Source organism: Lissotriton helveticus, chromosome 8 (genome assembly GCF_964261635.1).
Source record: "Lissotriton helveticus chromosome 8, aLisHel1.1, whole genome shotgun sequence".
Taxonomy (NCBI): domain Eukaryota; kingdom Metazoa; phylum Chordata; class Amphibia; order Caudata; family Salamandridae; genus Lissotriton; species Lissotriton helveticus.
The window spans coordinates 1070816815-1070840514 of NC_136069.1; the positions used below are offsets into that span (position 1 = coordinate 1070816815).

The window sequence follows — 23700 nt, forward strand, 5'->3', positions numbered from 1 at the left end:
ATTACCAATCATAAAATCTTTCTTCTACTATCTTTTAGATGTGGAGCTTCAGGGTGCACTATGTCCCGGCACGTGGTGGAAGACACACTGGTGACAGAAAGGTGAGCTGCGAATATTCTTTTCAGTGTCACTCTCTCACTCTCTCTCTTCCTCTTTCCTTTGATGAACAAATGACGCACAATCTTATCTTCCTTTTTATCTAACAGGTTGTGTTTCACGAATTGGCGTCCCCCAAACACCTCCAAAGCTCAACGTCTGAGGGATCTGCGATGATGCGTGGCCATCCTAACAACGCCTGAGAAGGCTGCTTCAACACGTGATGGACCCTCTTTGTAACACGCCGGTGGCACAAGGTGAGCAGAGAAGCTTCTTTCTGCAGCAACGAGAAGTCACCTCTGGGCGGGGAGAGTGGATAGTGTGCAGCAACTTGAGTGCGTAGGAATGTACAATCACCTCCGGGGGGAAACATCCTTTTCAACGCAACTTTTACCATGCAGTGCCTTTATGACGCAACTATTACAACGCATGTCATTACAACGCATTGCGCTGGGGGGCGCTCTAGGATAGGGAATGGATTTAATTTACTATCCAACACCTTCCCTACTATCCACAGGGACTGGAGTTGGAATAGTAAATTAAACTATTCACTATCCAGCACCCCTTAGCGCTATGCGTTGTAACAGCATGCGTTGTAAAAACTGTGATGTAAAGGCATGCGTGGTAAAAGCATGCGTTGTAATGTCATACATCCCCTCCGGGCAGTGGGAATAGATAGGTTGCAACAGTCTGGGTGTGCAGGAAGGGCACTCATCTCTGGGCACTGGGAGTGGATGGGGTGCAGCAGTCTGGGTGCGCAGTAATTAGAACTCACCGCTATGCAGTGGGAGTGCATGGGGTATAGCTCTGTGGGAGGAAACTAGCGCACAGACACCTCCTTGCAGTGGGAGTTGATGGAATACAGTAGCCTGGGTGTGCAGAGGCGTAACGCAGAAATATACGTGTGCAGTTGTATGTACTCTGCAATTACAAATTGTATACTATCTTTCAGATCACTAAACTTGAGGGTGCACTATAACCCGGCATGTGGTTGGACACACACCGGTAGCAAAAAGGAGAGCTGCGAAGATTTTCTCCAGTGTCAACAGTACCTCTCCTGCTCCATCTATTCCTTTCTCTCTCTCACACTTTCAATGTCTTTCTTCCTCTATTCCTCTCCCTCTCTCATTTCTTCTTTCTCTCTCTTCCTCTCTTCACTCTTATTCTCTCTCTTTCTCTCTCTCACACTGTTTATCTTTCTCTTTTCAAGTTATGAACCCTGCTGTCCACAGTGCAGAATAATAAATCAAGGCTAAATTCAACGCTGTCTAAAGTATAGATCCGAAGCAGAATTAAAGTTGTGAGCTCTGCTAAATGCAGTGTTTGCAACAGGTAAGCAGAGCGGACTAGGTGCACAAGGACTCCAATTAAATGTGGCGAGAACAAACAATATTGTCCTGCATAATGATGTGATCTCTCACCTCATTCAGTCTCATCTCTGAATCATTGTAAAGACCTGCTGGACCATACTGTAGATCTCAGCCAGCGGGCACTTACCTAGAGACACCTCTTCAGCGCGAGCCTGTGAGAGGGGTGGGATGCATCAGGCAGACTGCACACGTGCAAATAAGCAATATTGCCAAGTGTTATGTTAATTTGTGATCTTTGACCTCATTCAGTCACATCTCTGTCTTATTTTAAATACCATCTGTACCATAAGGTAGGCCTAAGCCAACGGGCAGCGCTGCCCTACAGACTCCTGTTGAGGGTGATTCTGCGGGAGGGGTGCACTACCCTGAGTGTGCATGTGAGAAAAAGCAATCTTGCCTTCATAATGATGTAATCTCTCACCTCATTCAATGACATTGATGTAATTTCAAGGAACTACTGGACCGTACTATAGACCTCAGCCAGCAACAAGCGCTGCTCTACAGACACGTGGCGTTGGCTTTTAGGACACTTTAGTTACCTCCTTACTGAGTGTACATGCACAAAGGCTCCCGCCACTGCATTGCACGTGGACATTAAGCTTCTAGCATATGCTCTATTGCTGTGTATATAAACATTAGTATGATATATTATTATTTAACTTTATGTTATCTCGTGCACTCCAACTCCTCTTTGAACCACGATTGTCACTAACGATTGATTGTACTTCACTTTCGAAGGATGCACTCAACTCCTATTTTCTATCAACTTTAAAATAAACATTCATTTACCTCCAAACGTTTCCACCATTAAATTACTCCTCTCCTTACAGAAATTAATTGATTGGCTGAAAGGGGCTGAGCGGGAACTCTCACCTGCAATGATGCCCGGAGCAGTCTAACACCTACCATTGCAGTATCCCTACACCTTTCCATTGTGGATACCTGCTCTTCTATACAAATGTACCACGGACTCGGAGCTTGCACTAACACATCGTGGGACACCAGTGGTGGCAGGTGAGCTGTGAAGCCTCAGTGTGCAAGACCTACAATTGAGCACATTGCGGGATAGGGACTGGGATGCAACACTCTGGGTGCACAGGTGCATACAAGCGATTTTACAGTAAGTAGTAATGTACGACTATATAATAAAACAACAACAATAACATTATCACCACTTTAGCGACAAGAAATTGCCGCTAAAGCGACGATAAAGGGTTGATAATATGCCCTTGTAAATTCCCATAGAATTCCAGGTTCACACCAAAACCTGAGCTTCTAAGAAAATTCACAACACCATATTACAAACCCCTTATTGCCACTTTAGCGGCGGTTTGCTGCAGCTAAAACTGCCATAATGTTATTGCCCTTCCTTCATAATATGGCCAAAAATATCTGGCTTCATGTATTTAATTTTAAAGAGTTCTTAAACCACACTCTATATCGCAGATCCCTGCATCCTAGACAAACTAGTGATGAACAGTAAACACTAAGGACTGAGTGCAATAGGCCGACGCTCTCTCTCCTCGTGCCTCTCTACTTTGAACTCTCCCTCCCCTTCTCACTTCCACCCACTACCCTCCCTTCCATTTTCACTATAATCCTTTAATTCAAACTTTTTTTACCTCTTCTACATAGCACACATACTTATGTTTCATTTTTGTCTTGCAGGTTACCTACACTGCTACCACTGGAGTCCAACCCACGTTTTGTTTATTATACTGTTCTGTTAAAGTTACATTTCCATTTATTTATTTCTGTTTTAATAAAGGATAATAAAAAAATCTAATAATAACTGAGTGTATAGATCTTCTTTTTCTGATAACATTTGACTATTTAGTTTGATAATCATCTGTTTATAGAAGATTTTGAAGTCAATACTGTTTAACATTACAGTGCACCTACAAAAAATAATGTAAGTAACTCTTAGGCATATAAATCCTGAGTAAATATACAATGTGGGAGGGCAGGTTTGATAAACAGGCGAGGAGGCTGTATAAGTTTTCGAACGGGAGGGTTTTTATTTTCAATAGTGGAAGGCAGGGTTTGAGTATGGGGCTTGTCCTCTGGTTCCTCTTCCGAAGTTTTGGATGATGAGCTTGCGCTTGACAAGGTTTTCCTGCTGAGGGATTCTTGCTCCTCTTTCTCTTTTTCAAGGTGATCTCCCTGGAGGCTCATAGGAGGAAAGAAAAGAGGAAGCCGTGAGATGAGGGTTTGTAGTAATACGTGAGTGAGGTATACCTTCACCACACCCTGGTGTCAAAAGAACGTTCTTTGGTGATAAGGCTTAGGTTTAGTGAGGGAAGGGTCTGTTTTAGTGCCTAAGGGATTATGGGCGGTGTTTGGGGAAAGGCCCAAAGCTTAGATGGCTATGGAAGTACTGAAACGATTTTGTGTTAGGCTTTACAACCTTCCTTGTTGCTATTGCCACAATACTAGGGCTGAGGTGCAAAAAGAACACTCCCGCTACCCGTAACCCTCCCCAGTACCCCATCTCTCTTCCCACAACCCCACTCCCTGTTCCCTTGAGCCGCAGTCACTCACCGGCTCCGCCGCAACTCTCCAGAGTTGCAGCCACTCCCCAGCATCCTCCGGGCACCACCAGTCCTCGTACCAGCTCTCCTCAGGCTCCTCTGTGTTTCCTGATGGTCCCGTGTCCCGCAACTCGGGTCCCGCGTCTTCTTTCTCGGGTCCCGCGTCTTCAGTCTCTGTTCCGTTTTCCGCACTCTCCCGCTCGCTCGTCTTCCTTCCTGGTGTTTTCGCGCCGCCGGTCACTGACTCCTCCCCTTGATATTGGCCCTCTATTATTGGGCCGTCCTGAGTGTTTCCGGGGCCTCTCAGGGCTGCTTCCGGGTTATCCTCGACATCAGCGTCTCTCTGTAAACAAACATGAGAGGGGCATGGACGTTGTAGTCCCCCCATGACACCTTGGTAAGTTCATCCTCTGTTCCCCGGTCTTTCTCACATCCAACTACAAGAGTTCTATGAGTGTATCACTTTATAACACCAGAAGTACTGCCCGTGCGATTACAAAACAAATAAGGCACTGCCTAGCCCCACCGAGGCTTTAGAGACTGCTGAGGCACACCCTGCATATTAAAATAAAGATCCTGAGTATGACAATCCCCAGACTTAAGTTGCCTTGAACTCTTCGAACAATTAGTAAATAATTCTCGGGAAGGTGGCCGACTCCTAGACTACGAAACGTCTCTATGCCCTTCCGTGCCCAATTTACATGTGACATTAACACAGTACTTAGGGGCATATTTACAAGGAAGCCGTTAAAATTATACCCCTTAATTTGTAAAAGAATAACTGACAGGGCTCAAAGTTTTACTAAGAGAAGAATGCTGTTTATTACTGGAAGTGTAATACCCTGGCTGACTCTTTACCAACGCTTCTACCTTTTCAAGAAGAAGCTGTAGCTGCGATTAACGGTTCCTATGGAAATTTTTGAAAAGTCAAGCACACTCGCTGTTTGGATTAGCAACATTGTGTGCTGAACTTGTGACCTGTGTGCTATTTTGAGTGTTCCATGAACTGTTACCATGGCAACAGGCAGTAAGCAGTTTGGGGGTAGGGTTCAAAGGTGCTGGCTGTACAGAATCCGTCATATTTACCCAGGGTCCTGTACATGACAGAGGGGAAAGCAAACCGAGACGACAGACCACTGCGTACATTAGGAGCAAAAGAAGTACATAACTCTTCGAAGTAACCTCCAGAGAAGGCGCGAGCAATAGCCACTGGCGTTACAAAACCCCATGTACAATTTGCCTACTCTGTACTCAACAATGGGCAATTCTTTATCGTTCCCAATCAGACACTGCTGCTTCATGTTCCACAGTGTGCACTTCACTAAATACTTTGTGGCTGTTTAAATGGGAGACTGTACTGTCAACATGCCTTAATGCATCTTAACGTCGCCTAGTAAACAGCGCAATATAATTTTCACCGCATTTTTGGCTTTTTTTTTTAAAATGCGGCAAAATGGCCTTGTTAATAAGTCCTCAAGTTTGCTATGACAGAGCGGGAACCTCGACTCCCGCCTGCCATAGCAAACAGCAGTGTCCCAGGGGAAGGCACCCCGAGACACAGCAGGAGCCGGCCCAGGGGGGTGGTGTTCCCCAGGGCCCTTGACTGCTCCACAGTGGGGGCCACGCGGCACCCCTTTCACAATATAAAAAGCCCCGAAGGGAGGTGATCCCTGGGGCTTAGAGGGACTTTGAGCCCCCCACCCATTTTTTTGAAAGACCCGGAGAGTAGAGGTCCCCGGGGCTGGAGGGGGCCTTTAAGCCCCCCACCCAAATATTTTACTGGGGGAGTAGCCTTTGACCCCCCTCACCCGTTCATTTTGTAGCACCCAGGGATGGCGGTCCCCGGGCTACGGGGCCCCTCTGGACTCCCATCAAATTTAATATTTTAGACCCCGGGATTTGGCCCCCCCAGTATCTAATTTTTAAACAAGCACAGGAGCCCACGCTTCGTTTTTCTTTTTTCTACGGCGGATCCATGCACCCTGCGCACATTTCTCAGTTTTTTCCCAGGGTCCTGGAGGTCCTTGTGGGACCCCCTAAGCAGGTCTAGAGGGTGAATATATTTCTACCCTGCCCCCTTTATACGTTTTGAACACTTGTTCCACTGATTTTGTGACCCTCGCTTCTACTGAGGCACAAAATGGCTGCCAACACTTCCTGGTTTGGAGTGTTGACAGACAGTTGACAACAAATGAGAATACAGCTCGTAATCGTAAGGGTGCGCTCAGGATGCGCGGATCCACCACAACCATAGATATATCTATGATTTTACTTTTGATTTTCTCAGGAACTACTGAACAGATTTACACCATTTAACCAAAAGGCACGAGTCTGAACCAAGGGCTACCTATTTACCAAATTTGTTGTAATTCCGTTCAGGACTTTGGGCTGTAGCCACAATTAACGGTTCCTATGGAAAATTGTATGGGGAAAACACGTTTTGGGACCCCTTTTTTTCTCAGCCTCCACTTGACAAATCACCCCGTGACTTCCAGGATAGGAGCGGACCGGAGCGGGTACCAGTTTTTCAAATTTTGCAAAGATTCGTCAACCGGCGCCAAAGTTATTCCAAATAGAATGTTGCAGCATTCTTATGGATAATAGATCCTAACTATAACTACCTACTGGCAATCGCCAGTAGGTAATATATATATATATATATATATTTATTTATCGTCTATAGAGGCACAGAGGAATCAGCCTGAGCATACATTGAGATTCTCAATAGGAATAATCTAAACCTCAAATTCACAGGTGAAGTTAGTGCGGTTTTCCCTGTGGATGGCAGACTGAGCACGACATTGCACAGGAAACCCACCACAGGGAATTCCGTACTACACACGAACAGCTGCCATCCAGAGAAAACAATAGTTAGTATCCCGTATGGTGAACTTTTAAGAATGAAAAGAAACTGCACACTTTCGTGTGATTTCCAAACTGCTGCAAAAGAAAGCATGAGGAGGTTTGAGGTGAGAGGATACAGTAAGGCTACGCTTGATGAGGCAAAGTCTAAAGTTGATAACAAACCTAAAAGAGACTTGATAGCTGCACAAAAATCTAACACTAAAAAAGAGAAAGCAAAAGAAGAAAAAGCAAACAGCTTGAGGATGATAACAGACTATTCCAGTGACTCTACAGATATCAGGAGGATCTTTGCCAAAAATTGGCATATCTTGAGGTCGGACCCAGTAATAGGGAAGGATTTACAGAGGGCGCCTCTTTTAACTTTCACAAGAGTTAGATCGTTACGTAACAGCTTAGTGCTGAGTCACTGTGAGAAGGAGAGTAGAGTATCTCCATTTGATAAACTGGCAGGTTTTTATCCATGTCTCAAGTGCAGGGCATGTAAGAACAACAGAAAAGTGTTGGAATATCAGGTACCAGGCATGAAGGAACCGATGCAGATCAAAAGCCTGATGAACTGCAACACAAGCCACACGGTGTACTGTTTGATATGTCCGTGTGGCTTGTGTTACATTGGAAGCACTATCCATCCCACCAAAATAAGAATCTTGGAACACATCAGGGCCATAGAGAATAAAGATCCATCATATCCGGTGGCTAGGCATTTTGAGATGTTCCACGGCTGCAATAAGGATCTCTTGAGCTTCTATGGTATGGGCCAAGTGCCCTTAAATGTGAGAGGAGGAAATAGACTTTTACAGTTACACAGATTAGAATCACGGCACATCAATGAAACTCAAGCCAAGAGGCCGGGTGGCCTAAATAGTGGTGAGGAGATGGCCGTACACCCACAGTGCTCCCTGTATAGTAATGTATAATATGTGATTCTGGATTCATTGCATGTACTGGTTTACTTTAGTAACTGAGACTATATCTGAAACTTTGGTGACAATGACCATTGGCCCAGAGTGTAGCCCATCCAGGGCATGATTAGGTACATTTGAGCCAAAGAAGTATTTTGATACTAATACGGTGAGCAATTGAAAGCCCATTCCGGCCATTATAATTTTTGTAATCTTTATTTACATGTCTAAGAGGAAACATTTATGTCTAAGTTATGACTGATGTTTTTGGACGCTTTTCTTTACTACTGTATATGTTTAGAAATGGCCGACACCTTTTCTGATTTAAGTTAGGTGTCCTTTGTTTATTTCACCAGTACTGCATTATTTAAACTTGCCTCATGGGGGCGCCGGCCACTATTGAGAAAGGAGGCAGCTGAAACGCGCCTGGAGGTGTATATTCTTTAAACCCCAATAAAATCTGTGAGTTACAGCGTTCCTGAGAGTGCTTGTGCATTTTTGTGCAGGGAGCTTTGGATTGGTGAGATCCGCACAGCGTCTGTCACCGTGCTCGAAAAGCACCCAAACGTGAGTGAATGGGAAGGAATGACGGAGTACTGAGCTTGATATATATGTATATATATATATATATATATATATATATATATATATATATATATATATATATATATATATATATATATATATATATATATATAATATCTTTCAGTATCTCAGTGCAATTTGTAAAATTCCTTACAGTTTGAAAATAAACAATGAAGATACATAACACTATCTTATGTGGTAAATGCAACACAGGTCAAGGCTCCCTGCATGACGCTGCCCTGCTCTTCCCAGCGTTTCTTAGCATAACTACTGCATTTTAGGCGCTTGCGCTTTTAAATTGTTCCCCTTGTTTTGTATCTTAAGTAGTATTGTTTTTTTGCCCAGTTTTAACACGCCGCATTTGCCGCCATAATCGCCGTTTTTGTATTGCTATTAGAGCGCCTACCTGCACTCTAACTTGGTGATCCTCACCGCTGTTTGGCGGGCCATTAGCGGGTTGCTGGTCTTGGGGAAAGCGTGTTGGCCATCTTGGGTGGAGGTTGGGACGTGACTGGCCATTCGAGGCAGCAGTCTAGTGTTCGCCTGGACACACGAGCTCCCCACTTAAGGCGAGCTGGTGCTCTGAGTCGGCCTTGGTCAAGGCTCCCTGCATGACGCTGCCCTGCTCTTCCCAGCGTTTCTTAGCATAACTACTGCATTTTAGGCGCTTGCGCTTTTAAATTGTTCCCCTTGTTTTGTATCTTAAGTAGTATTGTTTTTTTGCCCAGTTTTAACGCGCCGCATTTGCCGCCATAATCGCCGTTTTTGTATTGCTATTAGAGCACCTACCTGCACTCTAACTTGGTGATCCTCACCGCTGTTTGGCGGGCCATTAGCGGGTTGCTGGTCTTGGGGAAAGCGTGTCGGCCATCTTGGGTGGAGGTTGGGACGTGACTGGCCATTCGAGGCAGCAGTCTAGTGTTCGCCTGGACACACGAGCTCCCCACTTAATCCTCACATGGAAACGCGCAGCGGTGATGCGCAGCGGGCGCGCCGTAATCGCGCCGGAGTCACGCCAGAGTCCAGCCCGCCTGTGCCCGTCCGGGCCCAGACGGGCCTAGGGCCTGAAGTGCTGGTTGTTTTATCCGAAACACCGATAACGTATTCCCGAGAGGACATTTTGTCGCTGCGAGCTCCAAAAAAGCCTTCATGTAAGTACACCTATAAGGGTTCATCACCCTACACTGCCTGTAGGACATGCCTTACTATGCAACCATCTAAGGGAAAAAGCTCCCTCTCAATGGCGCTGCTTAATTGTAGATCTCTTCCGTGTCATGCTCTGGAAATTAATTTCCTGATACAAGATCACGAGCTGGACATCCTGTTCTTGACGGAGACCTGGATTGTTGCCAGCTCAGACGTAGACATGGTGCAAGCCCTTCACCCTGGCTTTTTGATATACCATCTCGATAGACCTAAGGGGCGGGGTGGCGGTATCGCCATTATATATAGAGACACATTGGTGTGTAAGGCGCAGAACAGCGACGTATTGGATTGTGAGAGTTGCCAGTTCTCTATCCAGGTGTCCCCTACGGTGACTGTGTCAGGCATCCTGATCTATCGCCCTCCAGGAGTGTTAGGGAGCTTTATTGGCTCTTTGATGGAAACAGTTACGCAGTTGGCTTCCGCGACAACTAATTTTATGTTGTTAGGAGATTTAAATCTTCATTTTAATGACCAAACTGATTCTGTGGCGGCAGATCTGCTGAGTGATCTGAAAGCCTATAATCTTACCCTAAAAAACCTGGGACCTTCCCATTCCAAGGGCCACCTTCTTGATCCCATTTTCACGAATATGTCATATCTCACAGTTCTGCCTGCTTGTCCGCTGCCTTGGACCGACCACTTTCTGGTCCAGGTTAGCCTGCAGGTTGACCCGAGAGTGGCCCCCGTTCCGAGAGTATGCACTCTGGAGAGGGCCTGGTCCAGGCTATCAGTAGATAATTGGACTGCGAGACTTGAGAGCTCATGCCCCCCGGTAGCAGCTGATCCGGCTACAGCCGATACAGACTATGAGTTATGGATAACCAACTCCCTGGATGCTATTCTCCCTAAAAAAAGAGTAGCAAAGAGGGGTAAATGGATGGGTTCCGCCCCTTGGTATTCACCGGACTTACGCACCCTTAGGAAAGGATGCAAGAGACTGGAGAGAACCTGGAGGAAAAATTGGGAGGTGGCAAGCCGGGATGATTATCGCACTGCAATAAGATCATATAAAAACGCTCTTCGCAGTGCTAAGACGCAATTCTTTGAAGAAAGGATAAAAAGTGCCTCTAATTCCTCGAGAGAGACCTTTGCAGTGGTAAAGGAACTCCTCAAAATTCCGGAGCCTCCACCATCACAGGATAATCCTGCGGTGAAGTGTACAGAGCTAGCAGAATTTTTTCATCTAAAAATTGAGAACATCATAGCTGCCTTGCCACAAGTCGCGCAGGTTGTACAGATAGGAAATCAGACAGCAGGAGAAGGCCTCCGCTTGGATACCTTCGGCCCAATCTCTGTAGCTGAAGTCGCAAAGGAGCTGGGATCCATGAAGAGTGGTTCACCAGAGGACCCAGCCCCAATGAGATTTTTGAAACAAGCTACATCTGTTGTTGCAGCTCCTATAGCGAATTTGATTAACACATCACTCACTCAGGGTGTGGTGCCGCCAAGCTGGAAAAGAGTGGTTGTAAAGGCGCTTCTGAAGAAACCCAATTTGGATTCGTCAGATCTGGCCAACTTCAGGCCTATCTCTCTGTTGCCGGGCTTGGGTAAGATCGCTGAAAGACTGGTTAATCGACAACTATCCGTCTTTCTGGAATCCAACGGCTTGCCGAGGGATTCTCAAACTGGCTTCCGGCCAGGGCAGGGCACAGACACCGCCCTCTTGGCAGTCGTGGAGGAAGCAAGGAGGATTTTGGACTCAGGAGGGTCAGTGGCAGTGATCCTCCTGGACCTCAGTGCTGCCTTTGACACTGTAAACCACCAAGTGCTGATCCAACGGCTGTCCAATGTGGGGGTCACAGGAGTTGCGTTGCAATGGCTTAGGTCGTTTCTACATGGCCGTACTTATCAGGTCTGGGAAGGCAGCGAGAAGTCTCCATCTATCCCCCTCCAGTGTGGTGTGCCACAGGGCTCTTCGTTGAGCCCTACTTTATTCAACGTCTATATGGCCCCCCTGGAGGATGTGGTGGCCCCTTTTGGGATAAAAATTATAAGCTATGCTGATGACACCCAGCTGGTGGTTGCTCTGTCCCAACTGGAGAAGAATCCAGACGTGCTGCGCCTATGCCTGACAAACGTACACACCTGGATGAGTGAATCTTCGCTTAAGCTTAATGGTGCTAAGACGGAGATTATGCTGTTAGGGCATAAGACTCCCTCTCTCCCCTTGTCTGCCTGGCCCAGCTGCCTGGGGGAGTGCCCCAGCCCCAAGCAGGAGATCAAGAGCTTGGGAGTCTGGCTGGAGCAGGATCTCTCTTTTAAAACTCAGGCCAAGAAAACAGCGGGGGTGTGTTTCGGGCTTCTTCGTTCAGCCCGTAAAATCTTGCCCCTCCTCCCTTTCCCATCAAGGAGGTTACTCATCCAGGGGTTAATTATCTCCAGGCTGGATTACTGCAATGCTATTTTCCTTGGTGCCCCGGAAGCCACACTCAGTAAGCTGCAGCAGGTGCAAAATGCTGCGGCTAGGTTGCTGACTAATACATCAAGGCGACAATCAGCTAAGCCCACCTTAAAAGCATTGCACTGGCTCCCGGTAAGAGAGAGGGTCAAATTTAAGGCTCTCTGTACGGCTCATAAGATTCTTCAAGGGAAAGTACCCCCCTCTTTAAGGAAGCTTGTGGTGCCTTATAAACCTAATAGAGCTCTTCGCTCTGACCAAAAACTTCTGTTACAGGTCCCCAGAGTTCATAAGGTGCGCACTGGAGGTAGAAGATTTTCGGTGCATACAGCCACCCTGTGGAATTCACTTCATTTGCAGTTGCGTCGTGAGACTTGCTTTATTCGTTTTCGGAAGCTTCTGAAAACTTATCTCTTTCCATCTTAAATACGCTGAACAGCTTTGCTTTGGTCTGATGGATTCCTTGACAAGCGCCGGGATGCTCAAGGGTAACCGTGCGCTATATAAGACTCAAATAAAATAAAATAAACAGGTAAAATGTCGACACAGGTTTGCATTGTAAAAAGTGTACATAGTTTTATTATTAAAAAATTATGATAATAATAAGTGAACACACTTATTGCAAGGGTTTTCTCCAACAACTCCTATGCTGTGCTTGTGGTGAGTGTCTTTGAGACTGTGCTCGTTTTCTGAGTGGTTGTGCACGTGGTGGTACAGGTTGTGCAGATGTTTGTGCATGCGTGGGCTTTGAAGATTGACTATGGCATTTTTAGCCGACTGCCTCTATCAACTTCATGTCCAACTAATGGTGTCTTGTGCTCTACTCCTTAAACATTCCTAGATGGTCGCAGTGCATCTTTGCCATGTCTTGGTGATATTTCACATCATATCCCAAGGCACAGGTCTGCCTGTCAATCATCTGAGGTAGTCCTTTAAGTGAGTCTGCAATGTCACCCAGAGTAAACACCATTACATGACAATCCTGCTGCACATCACTTTGTGGCTGGTAAAACCGATCCTCCCAGTGGTCAGCATTAGCACAAGCCAGCCCCCTTCCTCGACCCACCACATGCATGGCTGTCTCAAATGGCCAGGAGGTTGACCAGCACAATGAGGGGTGGCACCTCTTAGTTTGTGGAGAGCAAATTTATGAATGGGGGATACCTGCTCCTCACTAGTAATGTGCACTTCCTGAGATGATTGAGAGAAGACCAGAGATGCACCTTCATGGAAAGAGTGTGTAGGAGATTTTACAGAGAAATATGTAATGTGAAGGCAGTGTGGACATGAGTGCTGAGAAGGTGGGCGTAGATTCTGTGGCTGCTTGGCTAATGGCTGGAGACTTCTAATTTTCATAAGGGATTTAGGCAATGCTTAACTTGTAAAAGGATGAGTGCTGGTGCCCAGGGCTTTCCTCGGAAATCTACAGCTGCTGAAATTAAATGTTGGCACGCCGAAAACTAAGGCTACTTCGTTCTAAATCCACCTCATGCCTCTTTAGTTCATAATCACTACCAGACAGTCCCTGCCCCTGTACCTTACTATTGCTGATTCTTGCTTTCTCTTTTTGTGACAGTTTTTCCATCTTCCTTTTCCTCCGTCTTTCCGCATTGTTTGTTTGTTTTCCTCTGATCTGATGCAGGAAAAATCAGTGCCGGTCCCCAGAAATCAGTGCCGGTGGCCCTCACCAGTAACTCAACTCAAATAAAGCACTGGATTTAGGAGCAACTCTGCTGGCCAGCTGTGAAGAGCCCTCCTTTAACGTTTTATGTGTGTGGCAACAATGCTCTCTCGTCCTCCAGGTCCCTCTTCCCCTGGACTAGCTTGTGCTCCTCCTCCTCTTTCTTCTCCTCCTCCTTCTTCTCCTTCTCTGCGTCCTCCTCTTCTTGGTGAGCAGTACTAGCCGCAGATATTATTGCTTGAAAGAGGATTGAAGTCTTTTCTCATATTGTCTGCCGTCCCCCACTTGTAGATGGTTCAGCATCATCGTACGGCTCAATACCCGCGCACCTGGAAGAAGATTTCAATAGATTAAGTCAATCACATTCAGTTTTGTATCCAATTCTTAATACTCTTCTTTAATAAACAATGTCCTGCAAATAAAGAATAAAGTTAGTACCATGAGAACCTAAGGCAACATATGCTATTAAGAGTTAATCCATGGATGAGATTATTATACATAAGCAATGTACACTCAGCAGCTCCAGCCACAGGGAGGACTGTTTTGGTGATCCATGTAAGGTCAGATGCTGAACCTGGGTCCTTGTGGATGGTGTTCCCAAATGTGCTTCTATCCAGCATCGTTAGAGATCAAATGTAGGCTTAGTTGATATTCTCAATTTATATAAGTCATCATAACCACAAATACAGTTACATTAGAGAAACATACATGAATGTATCCGCCATGAGTTTAATCAATAAACATTTAATAAACTAATAAAAAGGAGACAAAATAATTAGTGAAAGTACAAATGAATATGAATAAGATCATGCTTTCACAGACTACCTGATGGACAGTAAAGGACCTGAATGCTGCTGGCAGTATGTCCCTTGGTATCTGAGTTGTGAATGTTTTAAAGGTTGACACCAGGGGCTGCTGTATGGCAGAATCTATGGTTCACTGTGGCTCTTTTATAACATTCTCTTTTGCTTTAAAGTTGAATATATAATTACACAACTTGTTTCCAATGATTGTTCAAAGAAGAAGAGAAAAAGAGTAACCAACCTCTCGTTTGGAGTAATAATATTTAAGATTTCTCAAGTATTCATAGCTGAAAGAACATATACATTATTCAAAGAAGTGAAATATAACTTTGTTGCTACAGAAATAGGATTGAACAAGACACAAAACCCATTTAAATTCCATGTGTTTTTGGTTGTTTTGATGCTTATGTATATAGACTTTATAATCACAGATATGGTATGTTGTTGTCAGTACTGGGTGTACTTGAGAAATATTAAACATGTTGTCTCCAAACGAGTCTGCTTGCTCTTTTTCCCTTCTCTGACCAGCTATTTGCAGCAACATGTGTAATTGTGTACGCAACTAAAACAAAAGTGATTGTTCTAAACGAGTGCCATGCCAACCACTGTATATGTGCAGGTACCCTTTGGGCAGATTGTGTTGCTCTTGCATCTAGTTTGTATGTATGACAGAATCTGACAGGAGACAGGGGAGTGAGCCATTGTAAATTCAGAAAGTTGGTGCTAAGTACATGTTTTTACTACTCATATCAGAGAAATTTGGAAACAAATATGCTGACATTTTGAGCATGGTACCAACAGGAATGTGTGCAAAAGCACATGTAGTTACCCTCTTAGTCATAAATAAAGATATTAGTTCCCTAGGAAAAAGAGCGAAGATTGACCTTACCAGTCTGTACCATCAGTCTGCTGAGTGGTGCCAGACCCGGACATGCATATGGCCATGTCTGATCTGGGGTGGCTTGGTGAGCAAAATAACGATGAATTAAACCCAGATCTGTGACTTGGGAAGAATGTTTTGCCATTGTGCAACAATTCCGTCCATCATCTTGTGTGTTTTGCTGTTTACCCTATGTGGGAAGAGTATGCCCAGACGTGGGTCCTGTGCTCACTACGCCACTGGAGTCAAGCTATCCTGGCTGACGACAGCTGACAGCCAGAAACTGGTCCTAGGATGCTTGATTCCGGTCCAGGAAAGACATGGCTTGGCAGTTCGAGCTGGACTGCTCCCATGAGGCACAGGGTCAAGACTGATTTGCATATGGCCATGTCTGGTCTGGGGTGGCTTGGTGAGCAAAATAACGATGGATTAAACCCAGATCTGTGACTTGGGGTGAATGTTTTGCCTTTGTGAAACATTCCATCCATCATCTTGTGTGTTTTGCTGTTTACCCTATGTGGGAAGAGTATGCCCAGACGTGGGTCCTGTGCTCACTACGCCACTGGAGTCAAGCTATCCTGGCTGAAGACGGTTGTTAGACAGAAACCGGTCCTAGGATGCTTGATTCCGGTCCAGGAAAGACATGGCTTGGCAGTTCGGGCTGGACTGTTCCCATGAGGCACAGGGTCAGCACAGGGTCAAGAATGATTTGCATATGGCCATTTCTGATCTGGGGTGGCTTGGTGAGCAAAATAATGATGGATTGAACCAAGATCCGTGATTTCGAGTGAATATTTTGCCATTGAACAACATTCCGTCCATCATCTTGTGTGTTTTGCACTTCACCCTATGTGGGAAGGGTATGCCCAGACATGGGTCCCGTGCTCACTACGCCACTGGAATCAAGCTATCCTGGCTGAAGACGGCTGATAGCAAGAAACCGGTCCTAGGATGCTTGATTCCGGTCCAGAAAAGACATGGCTTGGCAGTTCGGGCTGGACTGTTCCCATGAGGCACAGGGTCAAGACTGATTTGCATATGGCCATGTCTGATCTGGGGTGGCTTGGTGAGCAAAATAACGATGAATTAAATCCAGATCTGTGACTTGGGGTGAATATTTTGACATTGTGCAACATCCGTCCATCATCTTATGTGTTTTGCTGTTCACCCTATGTGGGAAGGGTATGCCCAGATGTGGGTCCCGTGCTCACTACACCACTGGAGTCAAGCTATCCTGGCTGAAGACGGCTGATAGCCAGAAACGGGTAGGATGCTTGATTCCGGTCCAGGAAAGACATGGCTTGGCAGTTCGGGCTGGACTGTTCCCATGAGGCGCAGGGTCAAGACTAATTTGCATATGGCCATGTCTGATCTGGGGTGGCTTGGTGAGCAAAATAACGATGGATTAAACCCAGATCTGTGACTTGGGGTGATTTTTTGCCATTATGCAACATTCCATTCATCATCTTGTGTGTTTTGCTGTAGACCAGGAGATGTAGCACTGCTAGGAGCAACAGAAGTTGATATTGTGGCAGGTGGTGGAGGAAACATCAACACACAATCATAACATTAAAAAGAAGTGCATTACTATATATTAGTGTACCAGTATACATGACACAGTAAGATTTGAATACCATTAAAAGGCATGGCTTAAGATATTAACATCTGTGTTTTGGATTACAAAAACAAGTGAGAATACTTTTCTATATGTTGTTTAAAAGTCATGGCAAAACAACATACTGACATTGCTAACTTGGATACTAAACAAGTCAAATGATCCTCGATAGTCTGGTTTAAGACAAATGGATAAACACATATTGACATTTCTGTTTTCTATACCAAAACCAAGAGGAAACAATCCTCTATAGGCTGTTATTAAAACACATGGGAAAACACATATTGACAATTGTTTTTTGGATACCAAAAACAAGTGAGAACAATCTTCTATAGCGTTAGTCAACTTTACTGCAGATTAAAATATGTCACAATGAGCATGGGATCCACTTCTGGACCTACCAGTCACACTAAGGGAAACTGCAACAACAACACAGTGATTGATGGAATGATTGAATTAACCTTTGACACTGCCAATCACTCAGGGCCACCCAGACGTAGGTCCCGGACTGACTGTGCCAAAGGGCTCAAGCTACCTGACTGATGAGAACTAAGTAGTTGGACTGGTTGTTCTGGGGTGGCTCGAAGTCCCTTCTGGATGGGGCTTTGCCTGGGAGTTCGGGCGGGACTGTTCTCATGAGGAGCATCGTCTGCACTGATTTGCATAAAGTGGGCCATTGTCTTGAGTGCCACAGTGGGTAAAATATGATGAACTGTGATTTGGCCTGAGTGATAGCCAGTGGCTGAGAATAATTCAAGCATTCCACCCATCAGGTTGTTGTTGCAACTCCAGATTTAACTCATTTAGTGAATCAAGTAATAGCCATTTATAGGCTTAATCATGTAATTCTCAGTGGGTTGCAGACCATTGAGTTTTCTGTCTCATGTTGGTATTTTGACTAAGTCTTTGTTGCCTGAGGGTCTCGATAACCCTTTACTGGGATGTCACAGGAAGAACTGAAGCTGTACTCAAATTGTTCAGAGTGCATGTGCATTATGGCATTCTAGTGTAGTGCATCTTTCCAATGGACAATGTCTCTATAGTGCCACATATATATACTGCATGTTGACAGAGCTGCCTCTCGATTTTTGAAGTTTTTTCCTTGAGAGGAAAATTTAAATTGTTGCAGACTATCCACTAAAGAAGAAAACATGATAGCTGACCAGAACTCCATACACTTACAGCTGTATGCTGGATCACAGAGTTTTCCCTAGTCTAATGCCATGATATGGCCCTAAAAAGCTGCTTGCCTTAAGAACAAGTGTGTTAACTCCCAACACCCTGTAGTTGGTGACCGGATCCAGAGACCGTCAGATTGAATGTCATCTTGCGAGACTTGAAAGAGGACCCCAGTTAAACCTTTTCACCTTTCTTGTACATCCTAGGGGGAATTTTACAGGTGGGGTGACAAGAGGTAGATGTGATTCAAGTGACAACAATATGGATCTTACAAACTATGTTTCCATTTCTACTGTAACATTCATGAAGTTCTTCAGTTTCCTGCTGACTACGTCTGAGACATATTGGTGGGTAAGAAGAGGGGATTGTCACTGCTTTTTGATATGAGTCCTCCTTGGGTAGGCAGTGTGGAAAAATGCAGAAAACAGTGGTTAGAGCCAGGAATTTCAGCAAAAGCTGTGTAGTACATTAAGATGTCATGCACAACCCAGTCTGGGCTGGTAGCTGTGTGGAATGAATTTGGGGTTTTGGTCCTTTTAATCAAGATGCAGTAAACACATCGAATTTCGTAGCACACTGGGACAAGATGATAAGGTATACAAAGCAACAAATGTGTTCAGGAAAGCCATTTTAGCTGGACACAACTCAGCAGAGAGTACTCTGGTGGGAAAGCATACTCGTGTCTGTTGGCTCCTTATGAGAGTGTGACTACCTGTTCCATCAAGAGTAGAATATTAAAAGTAATGAAATGTTAATAAAGTGTTGTCTGTGTTTCAGTGCTATCTGCTTATAAAAGAAGTTCACTGCAAGGCCCTGTTGGTTGGACTGTTGATGTTGCATTGACTGATTTCATGTAAAAGAGTATTGGATGTACAGACCTTGTATCTGGACAGAAGAACATCTACTGTGGTAATGTCCAAAGTATCCCAGAGGATAAGTCAAGCACACGCTGTGTACAAATTTGTGTGTGGTACAGTGATTAAAAGCTTCCAAGGCAGCCATATAGAACGTCAAAGCAACTTTGGGCAGACATCTGTAAATCTCAATTAGTCCTTCATCTCCCCCTTCATTAGTCGGAGGGGGCAGGTGGGATATGCCACTGCCAGAACTAGACATCTTTAGGTTTTGTGCACCTTCTGCAATGGGGGCAGTCATTTCTAATGCATCCCTAGTGTGGATCCAACTACATGGTTTCAAATGGAATAACAACAGAAAAGAAGTTGCAATCCACAGACAGAGATTTGTTACAAGAGACAGATTAGGATATATATAAGACAAGCAAAAATTACTTATTTTTTGCAAAATATAGCTAATGATTCCCTCATGATTACAATAAATTAACAAACGTATTTAGGGGCCGATTAGGATGGCGGTTTTTCCGCATCCTCCGGGCCGGCGGAAGTGTCCGCCGGCCTGGAGGATGCGGAAAAACCGCGGCGGAGACTCCAAAGACCCACCGCCAAATTAGGATGGCTGGTGGGTCTGGAATTCCGTCCGCCGCTTTTCCGCCGCGGTCGGAGCCGACCGCGGCGGAAAAGCCATAACATGGCAGGCGGTGTCTATGAGACACCGTCCGCCATATTATGATGTGTGTGTAAATATGCTTTTCCACGGCGGCATTGCCGCCATGGAAAAGCATACGGACCTTCACTTCGGGGGCCCGTTGCGGGCCCCCTGGGTGAAGGGGTGGTGGTGAGTGCACATGGGGGGTACCTATGGTACCCCCCTGCATTTGCGTGCACAATGCAGCAGGCACCGCGCGGTGCCTGCCGCTTTGTGCACGGAAATGCTGTGCATGCATTTTTTACATTGGGGCGGGTGCAGCTTGAAGCTGCACCCGCCGCAATGTTAGAGATAGAGGATGTGACCGCCACCCTGGCGGTCACATCCTAATCAGATCGGAGGGAACGCCGCAGCCCATGCGGACGTTCCCTCCTCCTCAGGGGTCGCGGACGGACTCAAGTCCGTCCGCGATCCTAATCGACCCCTATGTATGGTAGATCTTTTTTTTTAGCAAATCTGAAGGCCTGCACCACATCGATTAAACAGTCTCAAAACTCGGTTAATGCTTTATCTAGCTATTTCTATGACAAAGTGCAAGGTTTTCGAAGTTACATCAGGGCTACAGTAGATTCAGTATCACTCAGTGAATTTTAGGCTCACTCTGCTCCCCTTGTGGGATTAAATGCCTTGTTTTTCGAATTTTAAAAATTCAGAACTAGAAGACTTTGAGAAATGTTTCTCCACCACCATGCCATATAGCTTCCCTTCTGTTCAATGCCTTGTAGGAATTCTTTTGGGAGTCAACTATGCAGTTAGTCTTCTTTTAAGACAATTTCTAAAGTCATCTCTGGTATATGGTCCTATTCCTCGGTATTAGAAAACTGCCATTGTTCATTCTAAAGAAAGCTACTTTGAACCTTGAAGAACTAGCCAATTGTTGCCTATTTTGACAGTTGCCATTTATTACTAAGCTGGTGAAGAGAGCAATAAGCTTGCAGCTGCAGGAAGTTGTGGAGAATTACCTCTCTTCTTCAGTTTTTTGTCCAAGCTTGGCCATTGAGTTTATGATAAACTCGGCTATGTATGATTTGAGGAGTAAGGCATGTGGCAGTCGTGTTGTGCCCTGGTAGTGTTGTATTTATCATGTGCATTCACACTGATTGCTCATAACATCCTGCATCAAAGATTGACACATCTGCAAAGGAACTGTGACTCAGTGGGCAGAATCCTTTCAGAAATATCCTAGGTTATTCAGCTGGGAAAGTTGTCATCACATTTTAACTAGTGCCTTGCGGATGTCCATCAGGGGTCATTTATCTCGAATTTGTTCAGCAATCTGTATCTCCTCCCTTTAGGTCATTTGCTATATAACTAGGCCTGGATATTTACAGGTGTGTAGTCGATAAGCATATTCTATTCAATATCAACAGTGAAGAGAGTGAGAAAAAGCAAATCCCTCCTGGAGCACAGGACATGGTGTGAATGTAGATGAACACATTTTTTTAAATCTCAATCCATCAAAGTCTGAAATCATATTTATTGACCAAGAATCGCCCGAGCAGCTTGGAACCTGGGGGCAGATTTATCATAGCGTTACTTTGTCCGATTTACCTAGCAATGCAAGGCCAGCTTGCATAACCCTGCACTGCTTGGTAGATCTGAAGTAACGCAAAGCAACGCAAGTTGCTGCCTTGCGTTACTCTGCACGAGTGGGGCATTCCATGGGTGGACCATGGTGGGTGTTTCCATGCATACATCCATGAATTTTGATGCATTCAAAGACTTACCATGAGTGGTAGACCTGGGAAAGCGTCAAAATGCTAAACCCTTCCAGAGATGGCGTAACGAGTAATTATTATTCCTGAGAATTATTTATCCTCCTTCTAAATGTGAAGCCCATATAGAAATAGGAAAAGCCTAAGAAGATTTGTTTTTGTGCAGGAAGGTATCCCTTCCTGCACAAAAACAAGCCTGCCTACAGCGCAGGCAACCTTGCTCCACGGTGCAAGGGTGCCTGAATTGACGCAAGGCAGCACATTGTTCACCAGCGCAAGGAGAGGACAGAAATGCACCATATAATGTTAATAAGGGCGCACTCCTGCCCTCTTCGCAACACACAGGACAACACGGTTGCTTGCAGCATCGCATTGCGTGAAGTTTGGGTAAATCTGGGCCACAGGCTCTGTGGGCAGCATCTATGAGTGATTACCCAAATCTAGTGATTTTAGTCTGGAGCTTGGGAGCATGTCATGACTGCCAACTTTCATTGACCTATTAAGTCTTTCTAGTCACAAGATTCTTTTTCATTGCCTTGTGGTTTTTTGACGTATCATCCCTGTTCAAGGCTTTTCTTTCTAGATTCTGTAATTCCATACATCTCTGTCACTCAGCGAAATCAATCCAGAAACGTCAATGCATTCAAAACTCAGCAGCCACAGCAATCTGTGTGGCTTAAAGAAATGTGATCATGCCTTTGTGGAACTCAAACTAATTTATTAGCTGCCTATATAGGAATACTTTGGCTTCACAGAGTTTACCTCTGTAATAGATCTCACTTTCTTGCTAAGTAATGTACAAACATGGCCTCATCAAACCTTACGACCTGCTTCAAGATCACTGTTTTCAGTCTCTACAAGAAAGAAGACATTTATGGGAGGTGAAGGTTTCCTTTAAATCACATTTAGAGAGGGATCCAGTTTGCTAAGCTGTAGGAAGAAATTATAATTGTGGTTGTTTGATGAGTAGTCATTTTTAATTGTTGCTCTTCTATAGTTGTCGATAGCACCAACGAGCCATGTTTTTTGAGGGGAAAATGTGTTTGAAAAAATCGGCAAACAGAAAAGAGCGAGGATTGTCCTACTAGTAAAGAGAACATTACATTGATATAAAGCTGTCATCTGCTTTACTAGTGATGTTTGAGATAAGATTATATTGGTTGTGTGAATATCTGATGATCAGTTAATTTTTCAGCGCTGCTGGCCTACAAAGTGGGAAGTATCAGTCGAAAAAGCTGTGATTATGGTGCACTGTTTTTTTCTTTTACTCTCCTACTGTATGATGGTGATTCGATTAATAAGTATTGTTATTTCTGATCACTGAATAGACGATGGAATTTTCAGAACTGTTTTCCATTTATTGCAGGGTTGGAAGTGAAAAGCAGAGGATGCTGGGAACGCAACGGATGCTGGACGAGTTAGACGGTGCTGTTTGGGCTGCTATAGGTTTAAATAAATAAATAAGCATAACTCGTGCCTCCTTGCCCATCATGTTGACTACTAAAATTCACATTCAATCTAGCACATAAGAGCTCTATCAGTGAGAAGGAAGCCCTCAGTATATGCACCTGAGGAACAAAACATCCACACACACCATTGTAAAAAATGCATCAATATTAAACATCAGCTTATGTCTTTCAAAACAAACCTTCAATACTACGACACTCAGGGGGATATTTACAAGCCCCTATCTGCACCGCAATGTCACTTTTTTTTAACGCTCTGGTGGTGTAGCGCAATTTCCCATATTTACAAGGTGGCGTTAAGCCACTTAATGTGGCTGAACGCCACCTTGTAAATATGCCCCTTTCCACTGCAGTCCTCTGTGGCAAAGGAGCAAGCAACCAATGGGTGTTGCTGTGGGCGTTCCACAGCAACACCCTTTGCTTTTTTACACTGCCCCAGAATCACAAGGCTGAGCCAAAAACACCGTACGAGGAGAAATTATGAATTTCTCCTCCTGTTTTGCTTTTTTGCTTTTTTTATGTGTGCTGCATTCTGCAGAACACATAGAAAGAGTTAATCGCCATTATTGGTTGTTTATGTGCAGGATGGTCTCCCTTCCTGCACATAAACAATTGCTTCTGCAGCACAGGCACCCTTGAAACATTGCAGCAGGGTGCCTTCGCTGGCTCTAGGCAGCTCTTTTTGCGCTATGGGAAGTGTGGTAAATAAATAAATAATACCTCTATTTTTGACTAGATATAACAATAACAGATAGCTCAATAAATAAGAGTCAAGATTCGAGGTAGTAGGAGTTTGCAGGTTTAATACAGCATAAAGGACAGGAACAGGACAACCTGCACGGGCA

General features: G+C 44.8%; 1 protein-coding gene across 1 annotated transcript in view; it reads left to right on the forward strand.

The window, feature by feature from the left end:
- Window positions 1–22815, forward strand: part of LOC144771874 (cilium assembly protein DZIP1-like) — a 1571028-nt gene extending 1548213 nt beyond the window's left edge. Inside the window, exon 20 of the mRNA XM_078656123.1 lies at window positions 22756–22815. Within this exon, the coding sequence (XP_078512249.1) occupies window positions 22756–22767 (12 nt within the window). The 3' untranslated portion in view covers window positions 22768–22815. The remainder of the gene's footprint in view (window positions 1–22755) is intronic.
- Window positions 22816–23700: the final 885 nt, after the last annotated feature.